The 24,142-nt window shown below is 42.4% G+C and overlaps 3 protein-coding genes and 2 long non-coding RNA genes across 5 annotated transcripts; 4 read left to right on the top strand and 1 right to left on the bottom strand.

The window, feature by feature from the left end:
- Positions 1 to 477: 477 nt before the first annotated feature.
- On the top strand, positions 478 to 7,174 carry LOC125557287. Its single transcript, XR_007305205.1, has 2 exons — positions 478 to 971; positions 6,474 to 7,174. It is a non-coding gene; the product is annotated as an uncharacterized LOC125557287 (long non-coding RNA).
- On the top strand, positions 1,858 to 4,866 carry LOC116616613 (dual oxidase 2). Its single transcript, XM_032378596.2, has one exon. The coding sequence runs from the start codon at positions 2,113 to 2,115 to the stop codon at positions 3,703 to 3,705; it is 1,593 nt and encodes a 530-aa protein (XP_032234487.2). The 5' UTR covers positions 1,858 to 2,112; the 3' UTR covers positions 3,706 to 4,866.
- On the bottom strand, positions 6,861 to 11,348 carry LOC5509619 (retinoschisin). Its single transcript, XM_001630067.3, has 4 exons — positions 11,117 to 11,348; positions 10,297 to 10,408; positions 8,040 to 8,356; positions 6,861 to 7,499 (listed from the first exon to the last, which is right to left on the bottom strand). Exons 1-4 carry the CDS (start codon positions 11,273 to 11,275, stop codon positions 7,362 to 7,364), a joined length of 726 nt encoding a protein of 241 aa, XP_001630117.3. The 5' UTR covers positions 11,276 to 11,348; the 3' UTR covers positions 6,861 to 7,361.
- A 1,464-nt stretch (positions 11,349 to 12,812) lies between these two features.
- Positions 12,813 to 13,694, top strand: LOC116616623. Its single transcript, XR_004295398.2, has 2 exons — positions 12,813 to 13,063; positions 13,433 to 13,694. It is a non-coding gene; the product is annotated as an uncharacterized LOC116616623 (long non-coding RNA).
- Positions 13,695 to 15,826: 2,132 nt separating this feature from the next.
- Positions 15,827 to 19,347, top strand: LOC5509625 (TNFAIP3-interacting protein 3). The gene is made up of 6 exons (XM_001630092.3): positions 15,827 to 16,207; positions 16,299 to 16,358; positions 16,879 to 17,121; positions 17,342 to 17,467; positions 17,773 to 17,934; positions 18,464 to 19,347. The coding sequence occupies exons 1-6, from the start codon at positions 16,004 to 16,006 to the stop codon at positions 18,590 to 18,592; spliced, it is 924 nt and encodes a 307-aa protein (XP_001630142.2). The 5' UTR covers positions 15,827 to 16,003; the 3' UTR covers positions 18,593 to 19,347.
- The last annotated feature ends 4,795 nt before the right edge of the window (positions 19,348 to 24,142 follow it).

Genomic DNA, 24,142 nt, shown 5'->3' with positions numbered 1-24,142 from the left:
GAACATAAAAACATGCGATGTTTTCTTTTTCATAGCGTATCCACCAGCGGAGAATTTTTTGAAATATTGATTTGCAAAATTCACGTGATCGGCTGGATGACGTCATCACTCAAAATGAAATATTACCAATCAGCTAACATTGCCGAGTTTGATGTTTTGGCCAAAAATGGTGCATTTAAGGCAATGTTAACTCACTTTAAGGCAACTTTCAAAATTTCAACTGTTTTAGCTTAAGATCCAAGCCTTTTAAAATACACTTGAGTAGTTCAAGTTTGTCGCCCTCTCATACTCCCCCGCTAGTTCGTCACCCTATCTTTGAAACTGCACGCCCGCTGTTTTAAACTCAGTCAAGCGATTCTTCAAAACAATCATCACCGCTACCCCAAGCTGATATGAGTCGCGCTGTTGGGGGTGTAGGGCTCGGATTATGAAGTGGATTATGTTTGTCAACAGGGTCTTTCATATAATGCCCGAATCCTCTCGTAGCTACGAGAGGATTTCGCGAGTCAGCGGCTACACGTAGGCTACTCATAATCTATTCCAAGTTATCTTTACTAATATCTAAGCGCTGTCTTTTGAAAGACAACAGACAACACGCTATCTGAAATAGCCAATGGGTAAATCCCGATAATAGCTCAAACTTTTTTTTGTTTGAAATAGCCAAGCGCTATATACTTGACAATTGTGCAAGTAATAGAGGAAATTTTAAATTTCACCGAACAGTGCAACAGCCCCAAATGCGCTCTAAATCTCTTAAACTTGTAAATAAGAGACGACTACAAGTATGCATAACGTTGGATTGAATTTATTACATTTTTATGGAAGAATACAAGCATAAAGTAACAACACCATATGTTCTCTCTCGCACCAAAGAGCCGGTCGGTTAAAATTACTCATTGACAGAGCTTGGACTACCTGTGTGAAAACGAATAAGCAAGGCAACTGAAGACCGACTGGAGACTGACAGAGAGGTTGGTAAGCCTGTGTTAAAACTAGACCTTAGTGTGATGGGTTCTAAAATGCAGAATCAAATTGTGTTCGTAATAACAACCTTAAATATTATTGCTATTGATCATTTGTGTAGTTTTTTTTCCAAATAATTCATTGGGTATTGGTATTATATTTCAAGTTTGTTTCCCCGCTCATCAATACTGGTGACGTCAATATTTGCAATACGTAGGCAATTGAAATAATACTAGTGACATCAGCATAATCAATTTGATGAATAGAATATTTCTAGGTAGATCGAAATCGATTTTATATAGCTTTGTATTTGCGTATCTGGGTTCTAAAATGCAGAATCAAATTGTTGATCATTTGTGTAATTCTTTTCCTAATAATTCATTAAATATAAGTATTATATTTCGAGTTTGTTTCCCCGCTCATCAATATTAGTGACATCAATATCTGCAATACGTAGGCCGTACTAGTGACATCAGAATTATATTTTTAGGTAGATCGAAATCGATGTTATATAGCTTCGTATTATCTTCATTTGCTTTCTTTGTCCCTATTTTACCGAACCTTTGCAAATAATACTAAATAATACTAAATAATACTAGTGACATCAGCATAATCAATTTGATGAATAGAATATTTCTAGGTAGATCGAAATCGATTTTATATAGCTTTGTATTTGCGTATCTGGGTTCTAAATTGCAGAATCAAATTGTTGATCATTTGTGTAATTCTTTTCCTAATAATTCATTAAATATAAGTATTATATTTCGAGTTTGTTTCCCGGCTCATCAATATTAGTGACATCAATATCTGCAATACGTAGGCCGTACTAGTGACATCAGAATTATATTTTTAGGTAGATCTAAATCGATTTTAATAGCTTCGTATTATCTTCATTTGCTTTCTTTGTCCCTATTTTACCGAACCTTTGCAATCTATGTTCAAGTGCAGAGTACTTCTGACAACGTTTGTTGTTTGTTTGTTATTCAAATTCCACTACAAATTAAGATTCAGTTATGTGTTACAGCGTGACCGGTGTTATTCGTCCGTTAGCTATCTGCTATAAATAGGCATTCGCTCTCTTTATAACTATTCGTGATTACTGTTAAAAATTATTTCTTCGGTTGTTAACAGCTTTGATTAACCTTAACGATGGCTCATGAATCGTATACGCTGTCCGTGAGAGACCCAAACCGTCCCAAACCTGTAACAACCCAAGCGAACATCGAGCAATTTACAACCGCCGAAGCCCTTGAAAATCAAGGCACTCCATGGGAGCCGTACGAAGATTCTAAATATGAATCTCCCATCAACCGTTTGGTACCGTTTCCGGCATTCTACTGGCTACGGTGGAAGCTTCTTTCCGTGTTTCACACTCGCTTATTGTTCGGCTTCGTCCTTGGTGAGCTCATTGTAATTCTAGCGTTGCTTGGAGGATTAGCAGCTGCTTTGGCGGTGATCGGGCAAGGGGGGGGCGGCGGAGACGATGAAACTGAAGCCAGTGGGGCAGTGGCCATAATTCCACCCGCACTCGCCTACGCTTTCGCCACTAGAAATTCCTTGTGGACTCTTTTCACCGGGTTGCCATTCGAGCGAGCTCTATTCTGGCACAAACTGTGCGCCTATCTAACTGTAATTGTCGGAAGCTGGCATGGATATGTATCGAGGGAATGGGATTGGTCTGGTATTCTCCTCACCGGAGCTTTCGCGGCCCTTTCAATCTTCTCTTTCTGGCCAATCAGACGAAGGCTCTTCGAGTGGTGGCTTCGCTTTCACTGGGTTCTTTTCATCTTGGCTATAGTCGCCGCTTTGCTTCACGATTCTGCTGGCATCTTGTTTGGTGTTGGTGTTTGGGGTTTGGACTTGATCCTTCGAATCCTCATCGCTGTTGTCAACCGCAAACGCCATCGCAGCATCCTAGCTGTGCGGCTTCCTTCCAACGTGATCCGCATTACTTTCTCGAAGGAGGACTTCGAATACAAAGCCGGCCAATACTGCTTTCTCTGCGTCCCAGGCGTCTCTATGTTTGAGTGGCACCCCTTCAGTATCTCCTCCTCACCGCACGAAGCGACGGTCTCCCTGCATATACGCGTCCTGGGGGACTGGACCCAGCAGTTGTACGATTACGTGAAGGATACCCGACCTATAAATGTATACATAGACGGTCCATACGGTGCCCCGGGGGTTGATGTCGACGGGGACAAGTACAAGGTCTTCCTGTTCGTGAGTGGGGGCATAGGAATTACACCAATGCAGTCCATCTGTAACGATATCCTGCACCAGCGCCGACGCGGTCGGGACATCCGTAAAGTGATCTTCGTGTGGTCGGTACGAGACCTCTACATGGTCACCTCCGTCCTTGATTATGACAAGGAATACTTCGCCAAAGTCTCCGACCACAGGCTGCCCATGTCATTCTGCCCAGACCTTCTCATCCGAAAAGAGTCATCCGGAGTCCTGGAGAACTATTTCCATCTGTCTCGAGAGCGAGACTCCTCCAAGTTTGCCGAGGCCAACATCCATCCGGACATACAGCCCGACCTAAAATTCGGACGTCCGGACATCACCGCTTTGTTTAGCAAAGTGAAGGCCTGTGCTAGTGAGCTTGGGGAGACGAGAGTTGCCGTGCTGACGTGCGGTCCTTCGTCCCTCGTGGACTCCGTTGAAAAGCTGTGTGTTAGGAATTCATCGTGTGGATGTGGCGGAGTCAAGTTTGATTTACACAAAGAAATTTTCGAGTTCTGAATATGTAAGTTACTTTTGTCAGGTTTAAACATGACAGAACCTTTGACACACCCCAAACTCGAGCTTTGAGTCGTATATAACCTGTTTTGATGAGTTCCCCAGATACTATTGTACTCGCATAACTCCTACTCCTATAACTCTTAACACGAACCTTCTTTAAGATTTCTAGATATGCATAAATATCTACTCGTATTCTCCCCTTCCCTCCCCCCTAACTCAAACTACCCTTAATACCCCCTAGATATCTGCTCGCATAACTCTCCCCTCACCCCACCCCCTAACTTCCTTTAAGATCCCTGGATTCTACTCGGATAACTCGAACAGGCGCGAGGCGGCGTCCTCTTGCGGCGTCGTGGATTTAAATCACCCTATTGGCCTTCGAGGGGGGGGGGGGGGTTGCGTGCGCACTGCGCACCCCCCTGTGTATACGCCTGTCGAACTCGGATCACAATACACCCAAAGGTGTTAAATAGGTGATTAGCCCTAGTAAAACAGAGTAAAAAAACATACCCTGTGTACCAGAAGCTTTAAAACCACAATATTGAGAACTCATCTCGGAGTTCTCATCTTTGGTTTGTTAAGGGGAGAGGGAGTAGAAAAACGTGTCGTATGTGAGAAAGGGGTTATGTCCACTATTGTAGTAGTTTAAAGTTCCCTTTATTCTATAGATTTTTTTGTAATATTCGCTTGGATAACTCGACAAGTAACAAAGAGATAATCGAAAGCATCAAGTTGATCAAGTGCATGTTTGTAGCCAGAATCTTTAAATGGGATATTCTCAAGCACTGTATAAATAGTTGCGCATATTTCCATACGATAGCAATCGATCAAAGTAGTGCTTATTTAGTTGTGATATTGTAAAATATTTTAGACAAAAAAACTATGTGAACCTGGTTCCTTTATTACTAGAAAAAGCGAAACGTTAAGTTTGTATATTCTATGAACTGTAGAATTTAGCATGCCATGCAACCCAAGATATTTTTTTAAATGTATCAAGTATAAAAGAAAGCGTAGCAGTGGTAACAGTTATTTTCGTGTATATTCTCCATATACTTTATTTTTTTATTGCCAACACTACACCTTTGCAAACAAAATGTATCAAATAAAATAATACAATAGGATATTTTATTATCATATCTACTATAAATGCACATAGCCGTAGCAAGTCTTGAATGATTTTTTTGGGGGAAGGGGGGGGGGGACGATACAGAGACATTAGAGAGCTTAATTAAGCAAGTCAACACGAACGGGATCAAAATCGGCGCGCGCTCACGAATTGCTGAAAAACGGCGTTGACGTCCGTGACAGGAAATCTTGAACGGCATTTTACCTATTTTTTACGTTGTACGCGCGCGGTCACGAACGTCAACGCCATTTTTCAGCAATTCGTGAGCGCGCGCGGCGTTTTTGATCCCGTTCGTGTTGACTTGCTTAAGCTCTCTATTTATAAAACATTGGGAGGGGCACAGCAAGGCCCCTACTTATTATTTCCTAAAGATTTTTGAGAATATTGGTGGGGCAGGTTCCCCGGGTTCTCCACCCCCTGCCTATGGCCCAGCATGCATCAGTGATAAATCTCTAAAGGATGGCACGTTGAACACAAGTCACACAACCTCCAAAGAGTTCGATGTCAAAAGTGCTACGATACAAAATATTCAAATATTAAAGAAATTTTCCAGAAAAAAAAAATAACACTTCTACATTTATAATGTTTCGTTTCCCTATCCTCTTCCCTCTCCTGATGAGTGAGTCACCATCATCATCATCTTTATTAAATTTTGTCCAAAACCCTTAAAACCTTTATCCCATGGCTAAGACTTGTGTGAACTAATCATTTAAAAAGTTCAAAATCACTAGTGCAGTGGCAGATCCGGGGGTCAATGTGGAGATCCGGGGGGTATTGCCTCCCATCCCCCTCAGACATATGTACATAGCCTCGACCCCAGGCTTCTCCTTTGTCAACTCGTTTTTCAAGGCTTTCTTTCAAAATGGCGGATTTTTAAGGACCTGTTTTGGTGCTGACGATAGGCATATCAAACGTGACTACACTGACGACAAGCCGTGCAGCAAAAAGGAGCCTGGGGACTACTACATATTTGCCCCCGCCCCCTTCTCCAAGAAATACCGTATCGTAATGATTTTAAATACCGTAATGGTTTAAATAAGCGTCCGGGGCGTTTATTAAAAACTTCGGGTCTTTGGGGGGAGGGCGGTGCTTATTTTAATTCGGCTGAAAATAACAGCCTCTGAATCGATTGAGAACAATGCGCACATATGGATATAGAAGTTGAAGTGATAATAAGAAGACGTGTTGTAATGTGAGAATGTCAATGCGGACTAAATAGAATAGATTGACACCATTCAAGTGGTGCTTTGTGGGAACATTTTTAGTAGGAGTCGAGGGGGACCTCATCCAAAAATCGAGGTAGCGGGGGGGAGTGCGTATTGGGGGGATGGCGCTTATTTAAAGGACGGCGCTTATTCGAATTGTTACGGTATTTGCGGATCAAATTTTTGCAATATTCCAAATGAGAGCAGTTTTGTATTCTAGAGTCATCAAAACGTCAGTATTTCAGAGTCATATGCCATCTCCACTAACTCTTCTATCATAAATTGCCATCAATTTCCCCTAACAAAAAACAAAAGATCCGTCATATGCCATCTCCACTAACTCTTCTATCATAAATTGCCATATCAATTTCTCCTGACAAAAAATAAAAGATCCGTTTCTACTGACTATGTTATAAATCACTAATTTTTTTTTCTAGCATGACATGGAATACGTGCATCCCGATGGCAGCTTTTTGGCCAAGGGCGGTAGGATAGGCTAGTGGTTGCTATGTTTTGCCAATAAAGAACATGCGCCTTTTGGCGCTGAAGAGAAATAACTACAAGGTAGGAAAGTTATGACGACTTCTTTGTGTCATAACAGTTCCTTAGGGAAAGCGCCCCGGATTTGGCTGTACCAGGAACACAAACGCCTGGCCAGTGCTGGTTTTTTAGAGAGCAAGTCAACAAAGCAGAAATGACAATACCGCATATACTCGAATAAGCGCCTCCCCCGAATAAGCGCCCCCTTTGAACCAAAACTATCAAATAAGCGCCCCGTCTCAGACGGGTAAATACGATTATCATAACCACTATCGAACCATACATAACCTCAACTAAACGTTTCTACCGTGTAGTGGTTGTTTCAATGATAAATTGACACTGGTATAGTTAATTATTATAAGAGATCATCTTTTACGTTGAATCACGTGATCATTTGTATAAAAAACGTTTCATAATCAGAAATGCATGCAGTATCACCGGTATCCGTTACAGTTACAGTCACAATTACAGCTAACCAGGAATTTTATGAACAGTGGTTGGACACGCCATAGAAGTAAGTCATTTAGAATACGGTTTTTGCATATTCACCAGTGATTTCATTGTAAACTGACACTCAATATAATTTACGTTATTCGTCTATAGTTTATACGATTCGTGGCCAAGTCCCCAACGGAAACCAACAAACCTGTGGTAATATACTTATACCTCCCCTCCCCTCCCCCCGCTCACACACACACACAAAACAGCATATGTATGTGTACACAGTAAATGTCCATTTCCTCCCTAAACTTTCTTATCTGACGGTTCGTCCCTGATGGCTATGTTTAATAGCCATAGATCTCAACTCGAAGTGATATTTCGAGATTCCATCCTTTTGGCTGAAACCTGATGAGCTTCGCCTTGACGGGAGAAGACAGTACGTTGAAGGCAATGGATAGACGATCGACATTTCCGGGAAATAACTGGGTAAAAAGTGGACGCATGAATACATGGAAATCCCTAGTTAGTGTAGAATCAAAGATGATATCTAAGGGTTTTTTCTTTCTTCTATATTTTTATCGCAATATATTTATTGTTGCTATACTATACGTTTGAATACTTCAATTACTAATTTCAAGTATCATCAAATTAACGTCGCAATTATGTATCGACTTGCACGGTTTGTTGTGTTCATAAAAATAAGGTAGGGCAATTGTGTTTTTCACGATATTTTTTATAGATATATGGGTAAGAAAGTCTTCTGCTCGTTATTATATCAGTTCCGTAGCAGGCTTTGGAATATCGAGGGGGGCACAATACAGAAACATCAAGAAAACATTTTGGGGCACAGCCACGCCCATACTGGTCATTTCCTGAAAATATTTGAAAGGATTTGGGGGGGGGAGGGGAGGCATGTGTCCCCAATGCCGCACCCCCTGCTACGAACCTGTATATACATTTTTCAGGTCACGAGCCTGATAGCGCCTATATCTAGATTCCTGGTTGGTATAACGTAGTAATACCTTGTCAACGCCATTCTCTTGGTACACTGACCAGACAGTCCCGTCCAAACTGTAACGAAGTGTGTAACTGGTTACCCACCAATCAATACCATCATTTCCTTGGGTAGCTACCACGGAAACTGTCACAACACGGCCTATATCGATCTGTAACCACTGGTCAATGTTGTTTACTCCGACCCACCAACAGCCATGGGTTACCATATGAATGTGCTTGTTGTTCAGCCTCGCAAGGGATGGTGTAGATGAGGGGGATTTATGGGAAGAAGCTGTCATTTGTGCCCCGGTTATTCGACCATCCTCTACCCCAAAAGCGGAGGCTAAAGCAACATTAAACAATGTCGATCATTTTATTTACTGCTTTTACTACATTTATATAAAGCGACGGTATATTTGACCATCCTAACCCCTTGTGACACACTTGGCCCTACCCCTGGCTAGATGTCCCCAGTTGGCCCTACCCCTGGCTAGATGTCCCCACTTGGCCCTACCCCTGGCTGGATGTCCCCACTTGGCCCTACCCCGGGCTGGATGTCCCCACTTGGCCCTACCCCTGGCTGGATGTCCCCACTTGGTCCTACCCCTGGCTGGATGTCCCCACTTGGCCCTACCCCTGGCTGGATGTCCCCTCTTGGCCCTACCCCTGACTAGATGTCCCCACTTGGCCCTACCCCTGGCTAGATGTCCCCACTTAGCCCTACCCCTGGCTAGATGTCCCCACTTGGCCCTACAACTGGCTAGATGTCTCCACTTGGCCCTACCCCTGGCTAGATGTCCCCACTTGGCCCTACCCCTGGCTGGATGTCTCCACTTGGCCCTACCCCTGGCTGGATGTCCCCTCTTGGCCCTACCCCTGGCTGGATGTCTCCACTTGGCCCTACCCCTGGCTAGATGTCCCCTCTTGGCCCTACCCCTGGCTAGATGTCCCCACTTGGCCCTACAACTGGCTAGATGTCTCCACTTGGCCCTACCCCTGGCTAGATGTCTTCACTTGGCCCTACTCCTGACTAGATGTCCCCTCTTGGCCCTACCCCTGGCTAGATGTCCCCTCTTGGCCCTACTCCTGGCTAGATGTCCCCACTTGCCCCTACCCCTGGCTAGATGTCCCCTCTTGGCCCTACCCCTGGCTAGATGTCCCCACTTGGCCCTACCCCTGGCTAGATGTCCCCACTTGGCCCTACCCCTGGCTAGATGTCCCCTCTTGGCCCTACCCCTGGCTAGATGTCCCCTCTTGGCCCTACCCCTGGCTGGATGTCCCCTCTTGGCCCTACCCCTGGCTGGATGTCCCCTCTTGGCCCTACCCCTGGCTAGATGTCCCCACTTGGCCCTACCCCTGGCTAGATGTCCCCTCTTGGCCCTACCCCTGGCTGGATGTCCCCTCTTGGCCCTACCCCTGGCTGGATGTCTCCACTTGGCCCTACCCCTGGCTAGATGTCCCCTCTTGGCCCTACCCCTGGCTAGATGTCCCCTCTTGGCCCTTCCCCTGGCTGGATGTCCCCTCTTGGCCCTACCCCTGGCTGGATGTCCCCTCTTGGTCCTACCCCTGGCTAGATGTCCCCACTTGGCCCTACCCCTGGCTAGATGTCCCCTCTTGGCCCTACCCCTGGCTGGATGTCCCCTCTTGGCCCTACCCCTGGCTGTATGTCTCCACTTGGCCCTACCCCTGGCTAGATGTCCCCTCTTGGCCCTACCCCTGGCTGGATGTCCCCTCTTGGCCCTACCCCTGGCTAGATATCCCCACTTGGCCCTACCCCTGGCTAGATGTCCCCTCTTGGCCCTACCCCTGGCTAGATGTCCCCACTTGGCCCTACCCCCGGCTAGATGTCCCCTCTTGGCCCTACCCCTGGCTAGATGTCCCCTATTGGCCCTACCCCCGGCTAGATGTCCCCACTTGGCCCTACTCCCGGCTAGATGTCCCCTATTGGCCCTACCCCCGGCTAGATGTCCCCACTTGGCCCTACTCCCGGCTGGATGTCCCCACTTGGCCCTACCGCTGGCTAGATGTCCCCACTTGGCCCTACCCCTGGCTAGATGTCCCCACTTGGCCCTACACCTGGCTGGATGTCCCCTTTTGGCCCTACCCCTGGCTAGATGTCCCCTCTTGGCCCTACCCCTGGCTAGATGTCCCCTCTTGGCCCTACCTCTGGCTGGATACCCCCACTTGGCCCCACCTCTGGCTGGATGTCCCCTCTTGGCCCCACCTCTGGCTGGATGTCCCCTCTTGGCCCCACCTCTGGCTGGATACCCCCAGTTGACTCACCGTCGCAATGTTTTCCTACGAATGGAGGCACACAGGCGCAGGTGTAGCTGTCGTCATGGTACGATGGTTCACAAGTACCCCCATGCAGGCACGGCTCATCGTAGCAGGGCGTCTGTGAGATCGATATATAAAATAAACCAAACAATGCCTGGGAATAGTCTACAAAGTTTCACAGTCAAACAATGAACGGCAGTTTGATGACGTCATCGCTAGAGTTTCCCTTTTCGTTAGAACTAACGAAGACTTTTGTTGTTGTTACATACAAGGGCATACAACGAGCTTCCCTTCCCAAAACACGTTAAAACGGCATATTTCGTCATTTGAATATGTTCTGATACCTTAAATATTCATTTTAAAAGTTGCTGGGAATAAATTTTCTATTCCTTTTTCCCAGGAGGGACCATTCCTTTTTTTTCCAGCCAGCATTGGTTAGGCATTTTAGCACATGAATACTTAATTACACGAATAATCGATCGGGACGGTTTTATTTCCCAAGCATCCGCTCCAGCGTCCCCCAAAATATTTCCAGCACAACTAGATAACTAGTTCGACTTTACAAATGTGCCAGCAGAACCATTCGGGAGGATTTTTGTCCCAGCAACCGAGGGGCTAACATCTTCCCAGACAGCAAAAAAATGGGCTGCGGAACAGATCCATTTTGTGCCCTTTTGAACATATACCGTACAAATCCAGATGGCAGCAATAACATTCTACAATCTACATTACATTCTGCTTTATGGCGGGGAGAAAGGGAAGGAGCGTTTTGAAGAAGAAGTTTTATATATTTCACTGACCAAGTATGAGCTTTTGGCGTACTCACATTGAAGCTGTAATGGATAGAGCTTGTGTTGTACTGGACGTTGTCTTGAGACCTGTATTTATCAGTGTTGAGAATTTCGCACCAAAAAAGCGAGTTTTCGTCTGGTTTTTCCGCCACATTTAGAGAGACACAGGATGTGTTTCTCATACAGGCCAGCATACAAGCACTTTGTTTCGCAAGAAAGCTTTTGGAACCCAGAGAGACGTTCAGATATGTGTTTTTATGCTGGCGGAACCGAAATAGTCCCATAAGTGGGACTATTCCTTGAAATGGTGCCTGTGACGAATAATATTTCGCATTTCAGGACAAGTGGGTGAAAGCAAATGATGAAGAAAGTTATAAAACTTGTAATAAAACTTGTCTTCAGAAGAAGTCGTTCACACATTTTTGTATCTCAAGACCCTTCTATTACAAATGCCTCGAAATTTTAAAAAGACAAATCAATGCAATTTGAACTGATAAATATTTCACAGAAATGAGAATTTGCATAGAATTATACATACTAGTAGAAATATACGTACTAGTAATAAAACCGTAAAAACGAAAAAAAAGTAAACGATATGAAAAGACAATTACCCAGGCACCCTTTTGTATATTTATCATCGTGTAATGTTACCGTCAAATTTCCAGTGATTTCGCCGGTTTATAAATAATTTCTGTCACCCTACTGCTCGCCAAATTAGTAAACTTTTGGGTTTGGATAGTCAAACACGAAAGTTCTCACAAAGACGTCCATTGAATGTTTTGGGTAACCAGGTAACCTCTGGAGGGCCCCTGGAGGTCTGTCAAGTTCAGTTCACAGACAGAAATGATTGAAGTTTGAAATTGTATTATTAAACCAGAGCCGTAGCAGGCCTTGAAACAGGAACATTAAGAAAATTTTGAGGGGGCTGGGGACACAGCTGTACTAGTCATTTCCTTACAACTGTATAATACTACTACTAGGGGGGTGGGGGAGGGGAGAAATGTTGGGGTGGGGGAGGGAGGGCACGTGCCCTCAGAGCCCCGCCCCCTGATACGGCCCTGTAAATAACAAAAAGAAACTCGTCTTTTATCCTTCTCTTGTTCCGCCACTGCATACAACCTAGGTTTGTCTAGTTTTCGGTGATTTGATTTGTATAGTACACTTATAGTACACCCCCTCCCTCACTTTTAAAACCACAGATTTTAAGACTATTTAAACGCACAAGGTACATTTTATCCTATAGAACAGAAAATTCCCCTCCCATCCTAAAGGGGTCCTTTGGCCCATTCGTTCATGAAAAAATCCCCACCCACCTCCCTAAGACGTCGTTTGTCCCATTCGGTCATGTAAAGTAAAACCTTCCCCCGCCTCCGACGACCCAACTCCGCGTTACCCTACCTAACCCTTACCATACTTTTATTTGACCCAAAAGCATAAAAATGAATTCAAACATTTCGGAGCCCTATAGCGCACGCTTGTTCTCGAAGCTTGCCTTATACCGACAGTGCTGAATAACGTATGCGCATGCGCGGGCTCTGGCGAAAACAAGCACAATCGTAGTATTGAATCGTTCGAGTAAAAGGTGCGAAAGGCTGACTTCAGTCGCTGTTTTAACTAACTGTACAGCATTAAAACCATACTGTACAAAAGATGACACATTTGTTTGATAATGAGGGAGTCATAAAGAAAATTATAGCCTTGGGTTTGGTCTAGTTTTCTTAGCATTCGTCGAAATGTGACAGTCCGCCGGTAAAACGCCGCCATTTCAAAACAAAAAGGCTAGTTTAACCGCGCGGTACTGGAACTAGTCTTGCGTTTTTCAGCACTGTCCCTTATACCCAGATGCGTCCAATGTCCGAGCGACGAGCAGAGACTACGATCATTAGGCATTCCAAGGGTTCACGGAAAAGGTAGAATATTGTTTTCGGGCATACACACTAGAGGTTTTGAAGTGATCCTTGAGCACCGACACAGCGCGACAGGTATTTATTTCATTTTAAGCAAAATTGAGACGCCTTGGATAGTTCTAATGTTCCAATAACCTGTTAGCCGGCTCGCCTGTGTGTTTTCTGGGAAATGTTTTTGGGGTTCAGGATCCCTGTGGCTTAAAAAAACCCACAGGAATCCCAAAAACCGGAATTTCCGAATAAACCCACTAGAAAGCCGGCTTGCAAGCTAGATGTACCAAATTAGGCAGCGATCATCTAAAAACATAGCGCTTACGTAGAAGATATTGCACAACTAAATAGACATTGCATAACTGTCTCATCCGGAAACAGCGTTGTATTAGAACGTCGTAATATCATGACGTCATTCAACTTGACCTTGTCGCGTCCCGCGCCTTATCCCAGCAGACCACGTGATGTCCAAGGGCACTCTCCTGATGCGCAAAAGCTGTAATGTGCAAATTACAAGCAAGACTGCTGTCAGCAAAGGCTGTCACAGCGCCGTCGCTAGAGTTTGCTGGAAACTTCAAGGCATACCGTCTCGGGTCATCGGTAGCTGAACTTGACTGGTAGTGTGGGACTTGAAATAGGGGGGAAATTTCTGTTTTTAGTCTGTGTCTCACAATTTTGCCCACACGTAGGTTTGAATACGTTAGAAATGCTTTGATTTTTCTGTTTATCTTCATACATGTCCTTTAATATAATCCCTTGCCCGTACAACGACGCTTACCTTGTCACAGCAGGCCACTTGCGTGACGGTCACGGTTTTTATTTCTTCATGTGCAAAATTCGCTGAAGAAAATTCGAAACTTGCATACGAAATAACTTAACCTTCTCGTACCAGCGAATGAAACTATAAGCGCCTCCGAGATGTCATGGACGACCATTGTACCCCTTATAGCTGCTCATTACTGAAATTATATCATAGCAAAAAAAATGGCGTGAAATTTTCAATTCTCAATATATAAGCTCAAGATTTTGCATACAATGAGTTCCTCTGATCAAAAGCTTAATTCCAAATTTTAAAGAAATTTAGAACATAGGAAATTTAGATATTAGTGAGCAAAGTTGGCTTAATTGCTGATCAGATCCCGACTTCTCCCTAGAAACGAAGAGAACTCATAATTTTAACATTTGAAAATTGCACTTCAAGCCTCATATCTCGAAGACGAATCCATTAGAAAAAAAAACACTTTTTGATATGTTGGTTAACATAATATAAGGAACCTCTATGCAAAAATTCAAGCTTACCGAAGTTAACCAGACCTTATTTTGGGAAAACTTGCCATTTTTTGCCCTAGAGATTATATTATTATGACTGGGAACGATGACCGCCTATACACAAGCGTACCTATATTATTTTAAATTTATAGACTACGATGCTATGCAGCGGTCGTCCGCATCATGCTGGCTTTGACTGATGATGCAGTATCAAATCTCCCTCTTTTCCTCCTGCCGGGCCGTAGCAGGGGGTGGGGCACTGGTTGAGCACGTCCCCCCCAGTATTTTCAATAATTATAAGAAAATGACCAGTAGGGGCGTGGCTGTGCCCCCCATTGTTTTCTTAATGTTTCTGTATCGTGCCCCTCCCCCCCAAATAATTCGAGGCCTGCTACGGCTATGGCAAGTAAGCTCTTAAGATCATTATGGCACATCACACGATACCCTCCGCTGAGACAATACTAGTGATCGCTGGAATAAGCACACAGGCTTACGGCATCCTCCCGTTGTCATAATCATAAGGTTTCGATGTTTTTTACCATTTATTGACATCAAAAACAACTTTATGAGATTTCATTCAACCTTTATTTCGTAATAGATCATGACAGGATGATAACAACGAGAGAATGGTAAGCCTTGTGATAAGTAACAGGAAGACAAAGAGGGGGGAGGGAGGGGGGGGGGGGGGGAAGAGGGACCCCAAGCTTCCCTCGCATAAAACACTGTCTCCTGCTACCGGTGAATACCATGAAACAGTTTCATTTATACACCGAAGGCCTTGTCCCATTCCTCCCCTTCTCTAGCTTTTCCTTACCTCCCCCATTTGATGTGACCGTGTGACTTCGATAACTTTGAAGTCTTCAAAAGGTTCATATAAAAAAAAGAGTGTATTAGCAAGATGGTGCGCGATCGCAATACCCAACACAACGGCTGAAAGTCCACTTCCGGTTCGCAATAGACGTGCTATTTGTAGATAAGCGAATTAAATGTAAAAAAAAAATCCCAGATCAATTTGGTATGTCATAAATAATACCAAAATATCTTCCATATCTGCCCTTATTAAAGACAAAAATTTGGCAGTTTTTGGTGTATTGTATTTATTCTCCTGGTTCACGATCACGACTATTTGGGCTTTTTGTATTTTTCCATATTAGGATATACATAAAATTTCTAGCCTCTCCTAGTTCAGTGCCCCTTTTACGGAAATTCTGAGACTAAATTTTACACGTGCGAATCGTGCGTGGTTTGGGGGTTCAATCACATGCCTTGGAGATGATTTGTGTTTTGTAAATCATTTTAGACGAGATGCTGAAGTGATCGTCTCGTGCTAAAACTCTCCCGTAAAATACAAAACATAGCTCTATCATCCGGGGTAAATTTTGTGTGTAAGTTTCCTCTATATTTTGGGTAAATTCCAGTCGACTCAATAGGTTTTATTTTTACGGGGCTTTGGTTATCCCATTTTTTACTACGTGACTTTGTTATTCGACGATGATACGGGAAAACCCACAGATTTGGGTTTCTTATGTCATTCTAAAAATATCAGGACGTCATCATGACGTCAAAGACAATCGCGTCTTCTTTTATATAAAACCCAAGCTACTCCAAAACACAAGCTACTCCGAAGCAAACGAAACTTGTTGAACAGAGAAATTCCCTAGGATATTAATATTCCAAGAAAAGGAAACTCGATCTATCGAAACTCAGAAGGGACTTTTTTGTGACAGAAGCAAGCATTTATTGGTATAGAACAAGATGGCCGCCAATTTGAAATCTCGTTGCTCGAAGTGTGCGGAAATGCAAAAGACCTACCTTAAAACGCTGGAAGAAAAGAGAGCTTTACTTGTCAAGCTGCAAAATGAACAGGAACGTTGCAGGAGGTTCACTAGGGAGAATGAAATGCTGGAGACAATACTACAAGACATGACAAATCGCTTGCCTACTGAGCAAATAAACTCGGTAAGACTAGGTTGAACGTTGGTCAAGTTGTTTCGGTTGTGTGTAGCTTACTAAATTTCATGTCTAATTTGAATATATTTGCCCCCGATAGTCTAACTCTGTTACAAGTGCAAACTCGAATGATTCACGCCTTGAGAGGCAGTTGGACGAGGTAAGATGCTATATTAAATGAAACAAATAACGAGCCTTCCATGTACTGTCTTTATTAAAAAAAACTTAAATTTATGCTTGCCACACACAAAAAAACGCGTTATTCTTGCACAATATTATATCTTTCCTAATTCACGCCAACCCATAGAAATTTCGAGAAGGGCTCAAAATATTTTTAGTAGTGCGTAGAATATTGAGATATTGTCGAAAAAATTAAATTAACTCGCGGTTTGCTTTGTGTTTATATGCGTGCGTGGGCACAAAGAACGCCTTGGAGAAATATGGTTGATATTTGACGTATTTTCTATGGCACGCTTTTTGTCCAAAATAATAGTTGCCAAAATCGCTTTTCGTCAAAATTTCGACTTTGGACATCAGGTTTCACACCTGCCTTGTCCGGTTTGTTTACAAGCTCACACAGGCCAAACCGGTTTTAACAAGAATCGTGTATATAAATTAAGTTAAAGATTTTACTGTTGACAACGTATTTTTACAAAGAAATCATGTCCTTGTTAACACAGGCTTTAACAGTGAACAGAAAATGGAGAGACGAGTATGAACAAATGTCATCAAAACACAACCAAGAAAAAGATGAAATTCGAGAGGAGCTAAATGAAACCAGACGGAAGCTAGAGGAATCCAAAAGTCATGTTCTAGCATTAGAAACTGAGGTGATGAGACTTGCAGAGGCCTTGAGAAATAAAGGCAACCAAACAGCCCAAACACATGTTAACAACGAAGACTTGGATCACGTGAAAATCCAGGTTGGTATTAATACAAATCAATTATCCCAAATATATCTAAATTACTGATTTTAATTGGCACTTAAATATTGCAAAAATATGATCAGCATATTATGCATGTCTTTATTTTCATAATTAAGGTGCACTAATGTAAAAAAAAATTTCTACCATATTTTATGTTGTCTGTATGTGTGTGATCATTTCAAGGATTATATATTGTTAACTTGTTTCTATTCAATAGATGCAACAATTCAAGGAAGACTTCTCGTGTGAGAGAAGAGATCGGGAGCGTGTCCAGAAAGAGAAAGAGTGCATACAAGCAGAACTGGCAAATGCCCAAGAGATTATAGCTACATTGACTCAAGAGGTATTTATTGATTTTCTTATACATCTTTCACAAAGTCATAGTTAACAACATTTTGCACTCAGGTAGTGTTGTATGTCTCAAACAAGCCTACCTGTATACATATGCATTCTTTATACACATCTTAACCTATCCACCATTCAAAGTGATTATAACCCAGGGGAGGATTAGAGGGTCCTCTCATAAGCTTGAGACTTCATTTGTTATTTTATACCAAACAGAGAGATATTGCTTTTACTTTGTAGTAGTGTGGATATCTGCCCCCTGTATCTACCTCTATATCAAAAGAATCTTCTTTTTTGTTCAAGGTTGAGATGTACAGGGAACATTGCCTGAGAATCCAAGAGGAGAACGCAGTATTAAGGCGTCGACACTCAGCTCCAGTTCAATCGCAGCCTCAACTCCAGATTGTCTACCCTCTTAACGACCCTATCAGACACCCTGAGTTGCGGCTGCAACAACAAAGACGAGTGAGTATGAATTTGGTGCATGCAAACATTCTCTAAAATGTTCAGTTATCAAGTAAAGTTGAATGTAGTTCTGGCGTGTTGCTAGGGGTGGTTGCAGGGAACATGAATGCCCTTTTGACCTCCAAGAAGGAGTCTTTTTTATTGGAGAATAACAAAACCATAGATTTTTTTTATATGGAATCTCTGCATCTCTCTTTGTATTCCCTTTGCGACCCTGGATACTTGCCTATAGTGAATTAAACCTTAGAACACTCCTCAGGCAAAAAGTCAATTTGACATAGAATTTAGTAGAATCTAGTTGTTCTAACTTGAGCTTTGTCTGTAAAGCCCAGTAGCGGATCTAGGGGGAGGGGTTAGGGGGGCTTAAACCCCCCCTTTGGGCTGCCAGAAAGTCATATGTAACAAAAAAGTTACACCCTCCCCCCTTTGTCACTGAGACAAACCCCCCCTTTAGCGAAAAGCTAGAACCGCCCCTGGATAGTTCACCAATCACTGTTTTTTTCTCACCTTGCACTTCTTCCTCTTGCAGGGCGTGTTCACACGAGGACCAATTATTCCCCCTCCCAGCGCATTTTACGGTGGAGAGGTGGAAACAGATGTGACAGATGGTGTGAGTGTCATGTCGTCAAGTGACTCAGACAAACACCATTCAATATAATTCATAAATGGCGGGAACAATATAGTTACCATAAGATATAATGTGTCAAGATCAGCCACTCAACGAGGGCCTCATCATTTGGGAAGAGCTCAACCTGAGATGAATTCAATACTGGAGATGTTTATCTATTGTTATCCCAGTGTTCACTGAGAGTGCTCACTGCATATTACAATACTAGAGTAAGACAGTGAAAGAGCAAGCTGAATCAGAATGTGTCCACAGACTTGTCCACGATTTACTATTTGCAATTGAAAAAATATGACATTCAAAATGTGAAAGACATACGGAAGTTCTGCCATGGCTTTGACAATTTAGCAAAAAGAATCCAACAAAGAAAACCTATAATAATGGGGATTATTCAAGGAACATTAAATACAGTAGATACTTGGAACTATTGGAGATATTTGGAAATATGTCTAATTATATGTGTATATAATAATATGTGTAATTTTTTTGTATATAATTTCAAGAATTAATAGTTGAGATATCATTTTTGAATATTGTAAGTAACTATTACACGATGTTAAAATACCCGTTCTGATATAGTTAACATTGTTTTATATTTGATGATCCGTAGGGCTAAAAATTGAATAGCAAATTGCTAGCGGAAGTTGATCATCTTTAGTTTCCGCGGGAAATTAAAGCCTTGAAGTGAAATGGCGCGCGACATTCTCACTCATTTTCCATTCTGTCATTTCTTTTATCGTTACGAATTTCCGCAATGACAATGAAGTATTAAAGATTATTTATTTGCATGGTTTTGTATTTAGTTTCCAAAAAAGTTTACAGAGAGTGTTTACTAGTCGCGCCCGACTTTCTAGACAACTCAAAACAAATAGAAACCACTTTGAGCATCAACAAGTGAGTAAAGAAGGGAGGACCACATTTTCCCTAAGAAAAGAAAATTCCCCACTGTCTTTAGCACATGATCTCATCACCAGATACATCACGGGCAGTCCTGTGGCAAGCAGGGGCGGATACAGGAGGGGGGAGGGATGGGTTGGATGCATATCCAGTAAAAAAAAAATGAAAGTTACTTTGTTTGAAGGAAATTAATGTCTGAGGGACGGGAGGTAATGTCCATGTGCCTTCGCCTGCTTGACTTGACGCGACAAATCCAATTCAGCGTGAAGTATTGTTAGATCTATGTGACCTACCAAGAACCACTGGGTCAGGTTATAAACTGTCAATCCGGCCATCATCCACCCCCAATTTTGACATCCTGGATCCGTCCCTGATCATGATAAAAACCACAGAAGGAAATTTTCTGAGCCCCCACCCCCTCAAAAATAACCAAAATACAGTGTTTTAATAAAAATGTGAGATACTTAATCCATCGACAATGAAATACCCCTCGCCTCTCGCACAAGCATCAGGAAAGGTAGAGTGCTAGTGAAACACAAACCATTACGTTGTGATTGGTTGGATGTTCCCATCACCTGTAAATGTCAAATTTAATCGGAAAAAAGAAATATGTATGAAATATTTATTTTGACCAATTACACGATGGATTTGCAAACCGTTAGCAGTCAAACATCCAGGAGTATGCTGAAAATCTCCCCTAAACGCGCATTGAATATTGGAAATTCCCTAAAAGATTGTACAGGAAATCAAATTAGAAAGTTTGTAACGAAGAAATTGTTAATCTATGCAAAAGTCGTTTCTGACACGTCAGTTAACTATTTACTTTCACTTTTCATTTCACATTTTGCTTATTTACTTTACGTGGATCTTTTTATTGTTTGACTAAGCGTGCGTAGTTGGTGTTTAGCCATGCTCGAGGATCCAGTTTTTAGCAAAACTGACTTATATTTGCCAGGCACAAATAACAATTTAACGATTACTTTTATCCTAATCTTACCGCTATTACCTTGCCTTAATTTTGCATAATACTATAGTCAAACTCTTCTTTTGATCATAACGAATTTTGTCTTAGTCATTTATTATTTAATAGTTTAAAAGTCAACATCCGATCTTCTATTCTTAAATCATCCTTAAAACCAGTTCGACCAGTTTATTAATAAGGCTGTATAAATTGAGCAGCATCTTCACCAGCACAGTAACTTGTTACGGGACACTACACGGCAATGCTCTAGGTTGCTTTAGTCAGAACTCTCTAAAGTTGGTTTCGTCAACTTTCGTATAGAGATGATCCTTTACTACATTCCGAATGTACTTGCCAAACGCAGCCAACCTCCGACCCGCTCGTCATCGGTAGATGATTTGTAATGCGGATCAATAAAGAAAGAAGACGGCCAATCCTTGCCCAGCATGTACGATCAGCGGCTACAGCCCCGCCCCCTCCCCCAACAACATAACAGAACACACCCAGAAGCTCGTAAATGTTGGTTACAGCGGAAGATGATTTTGCTTTTGGCCTATGACACAAGAATATTCGTCTTGAACAAGTTTAGAAAATATATTTAAATTTAGAGAATGTTAGTTGTTCTGTAATTTAGAGAGATTCCACTGAAGGTTTTGATAGGCGATCTGTATGTCCGACCCCATCAAAGATTGCTGAAATGAATACCGGCTTCCAGGAAGCGAGACTGCAGGTGCATCACGCGCTTACTAGTAAACACATATCACGCGCTCACCAGTAAACACACCACACACTTACCAATAAACACATCACGCGCTTACCAGTAAACACATTACGCGCTTATCAGTAAACAAACCACGCGCTTACCAGTAAACACACCACGCACTTACCAGTAAACACACCACGCACTTACCAGTAAACACATCACGCGCTTACCAGTAAACACATCACGCGCTTACCAGTAAACACATTACGCGCTTACCAGTAAACACATCACGCGGTTACCAGTAAACACATTACGCGCTTACCAGTAAACACAACACTCGCTAAACCGTAAACACATCACGCAGTTACCAGTAAACACAACACTCGCTAAACCGTAAACACATCACGCAGTTACCAGTAAACACATTACGCGCTTACGAGTAAACACATCACGCGCTTACCAGTAAACACATCACGCGCTTACCAGTAAACACATTACGCGCTTACCAGTAAACACATCACGCGCTTACCAGTAAACACATCACGCGCTTACCAGTAAACACATTACGCGCTTACGAGTAAACGCTCTTACTAGGAAACACATCACGCGCTCACCATAAATAATAAAAGAGAACAAGAAAGAGTTGTGCACTGCAATACTATCACTCGTGTGCAGACATAGAAATTTTACTAACGTCTCCAGAAAGCCTTAATACTAACATATCCTAACATATTTATAAAGTTCCTCTTTCACAGTTTACTTATCCCCTAAAGGTGGCATAATGTAAAAACAAGGCTGGCGTGTAAGACCACATCGTCCCTTCGATTATGACGTTAGGTTTCCTGTCCGCGTCCCCTGTCATCATCTCTTTCGTGTCAAGAGGCCTTCTAAAGTAGCTTGGGTACATGCTGAGGCGAGTTTGGGTCTTGTTCTTTTGCATCTCGCTTGAGGTCGAGAAAGAGCCAGATTCTTTACTTGTATCTGTCATCAAACGGGACTCCTTTCCTTTACATGCCCCACTTGTATCTGTCATCAAACGGGACTCCTTTCCTTTACATGCCCCACTTGTATCTGTCATCAAACGGGACTCCTTTCCTTTACATGCCCCACTTGTATCTGTCATCAAACGGGACTCCTTTCCTTTACATGCCCCACTTGTATCTGTCATCAAACGGGACTCCTTTCCTTTACATGCCTCCTTTATTTTTTGGAAGATTTTTCTCAAGTAGGCTATTCTGCGCCTTTTTAAGACGAATGACTGCTCTTTATCCAAATTATCCGTTCCTTTTGCGCTTTTCATACCAAAATACAAACAAAGCAGAACACTCCATATCATAAAGGCGATGCATACAGAAGCAGGCAAGAAGACACTAAGCCAAACGTTACTATTACTCATAATAGTGATAAAGATGTTGAAAGCTCGCCGAAGAATTGACCCGCGATGTGCATTTCAGAGGTATTTGCTTGTGATTTAGATTAGTTTAGAATTTCATCCAAAAATATGCAGCCAAGACGCTAGTGAAAGGCCCATGATAGGGTGTCAATGAATCGCTCAGCTGGAAAATAATGGAGCAATCTGACACAAACTATCGTACTTTCAAAGGACACAGGCTGACTGGGCTCCCACGGTTGAATGACACTTTTAACATGGATTTTACCATTGAAAATATCCCTTTTAAAGAATTACTTAACAGTATATCTTTACCAGCACGTTTAGTCGTAAGGATCACATTTTCTCTTAAATGGTTTTCCTTATGCTGTTTTCTAGTTACTTTTCTTTTACTTTTTCTTCATCCCTTCAACAGTCGCTTTCGTTCTTTTGTTTTTTAGCGCATTTTTTCTGGCATTGTTAACTTCGGTTTTTCTCGATGAGCTTATCATCATTTCCAGTTTGTTTTTCTTTTTATTTCTTCGTTTGATACTTACAAAGGGTAACACCTGAATACAACTAATGGATTCACATGATTGTTTTTAAAACAAAGAGGGAGAGGCATTTACAATTTTTATTTACAATCATTAGCGCACTGTACATAATCATTCTGTGAAACAAAGTCACGGCGTTGGTGACGGTTTTTCAATATTATCTGAATTTTTTTTTAAAAGTGTCAAAGCATCAACAAAGGTGTACACCAAGTAAACCAGGGGCCGGTTCCTGACCTTTCCAGTTAGAATTTTCTGAAATAGATTTCCGTAAAGCGGCCATAGCGCGGAGCACATTCAGCATATACGTGCGCATATTCAGCGCACGTAGCTTTCTTTTCGCTCATTGGATGCTAAGCTATAGCAGGTCACGAAATCTGTCAAATTTTGTTGATAGAATGAGCGAGGATGTTGATGACGATAAATTAGGCTCGATTTCCAGCTCGTTTCTGTGAGCCCGCAGGCCGATGAGGCCTCGCAACGGCTGGAAATAGAACCTATCATAAAATGAGCGCTTATAGCATTAGAACGTTTGGTTAATAATTTTAAATATGGAACATAAGCACTTTATAAATATCAAATAGGGGAACTCATGTAAAAAATGTAAGTGTGTATAGGTGTATACAGGTTTGGATTGCATAGATAAAACGTAGCTTAAAGCCGCATTGTCACCAGTTTACTTCCGGAGGTCCGACGGAAACCTCAACCGTTAAAGACAAAAGAATCTATTAGAATCCGAGATAAAAAACAGGTCATCCGCTCTAAATTATCAATCACATCCTCAAAGAAACTTTCAATAAACACACTGCTTTCAATAATTTGAAGTATTATTCGCGTTTTCCGTTAAAAATTATCGGAGATTGCTATGTAATTGACCGGAAGTAAACTGGTGACAATGAGGCTTTAATACGTATCCTCGACTCCTGGATTGCGCATGCCAAATAACTGCCCCCAAACCGAGACTCGTTGAACCAAGAAGTCTGATTTGACACTTGGTCAAATTATATAGAAGAGACAACACCAAAAAAAATCCGTGACCCCTCTTTTTAAAATCCACACACTTTCGACGCCCCCCATTTAGTCCTCAGAAATTTCTCGAGGC

The sequence above is a fragment of the Nematostella vectensis genome, chromosome 12 (assembly GCF_932526225.1).
Source record: "Nematostella vectensis chromosome 12, jaNemVect1.1, whole genome shotgun sequence".
NCBI classification, from domain to species: domain Eukaryota; kingdom Metazoa; phylum Cnidaria; class Anthozoa; order Actiniaria; family Edwardsiidae; genus Nematostella; species Nematostella vectensis.
Note: the sequence above shows the minus strand (reverse complement) of the source record. Positions and strands in the feature narration are given on the sequence as shown.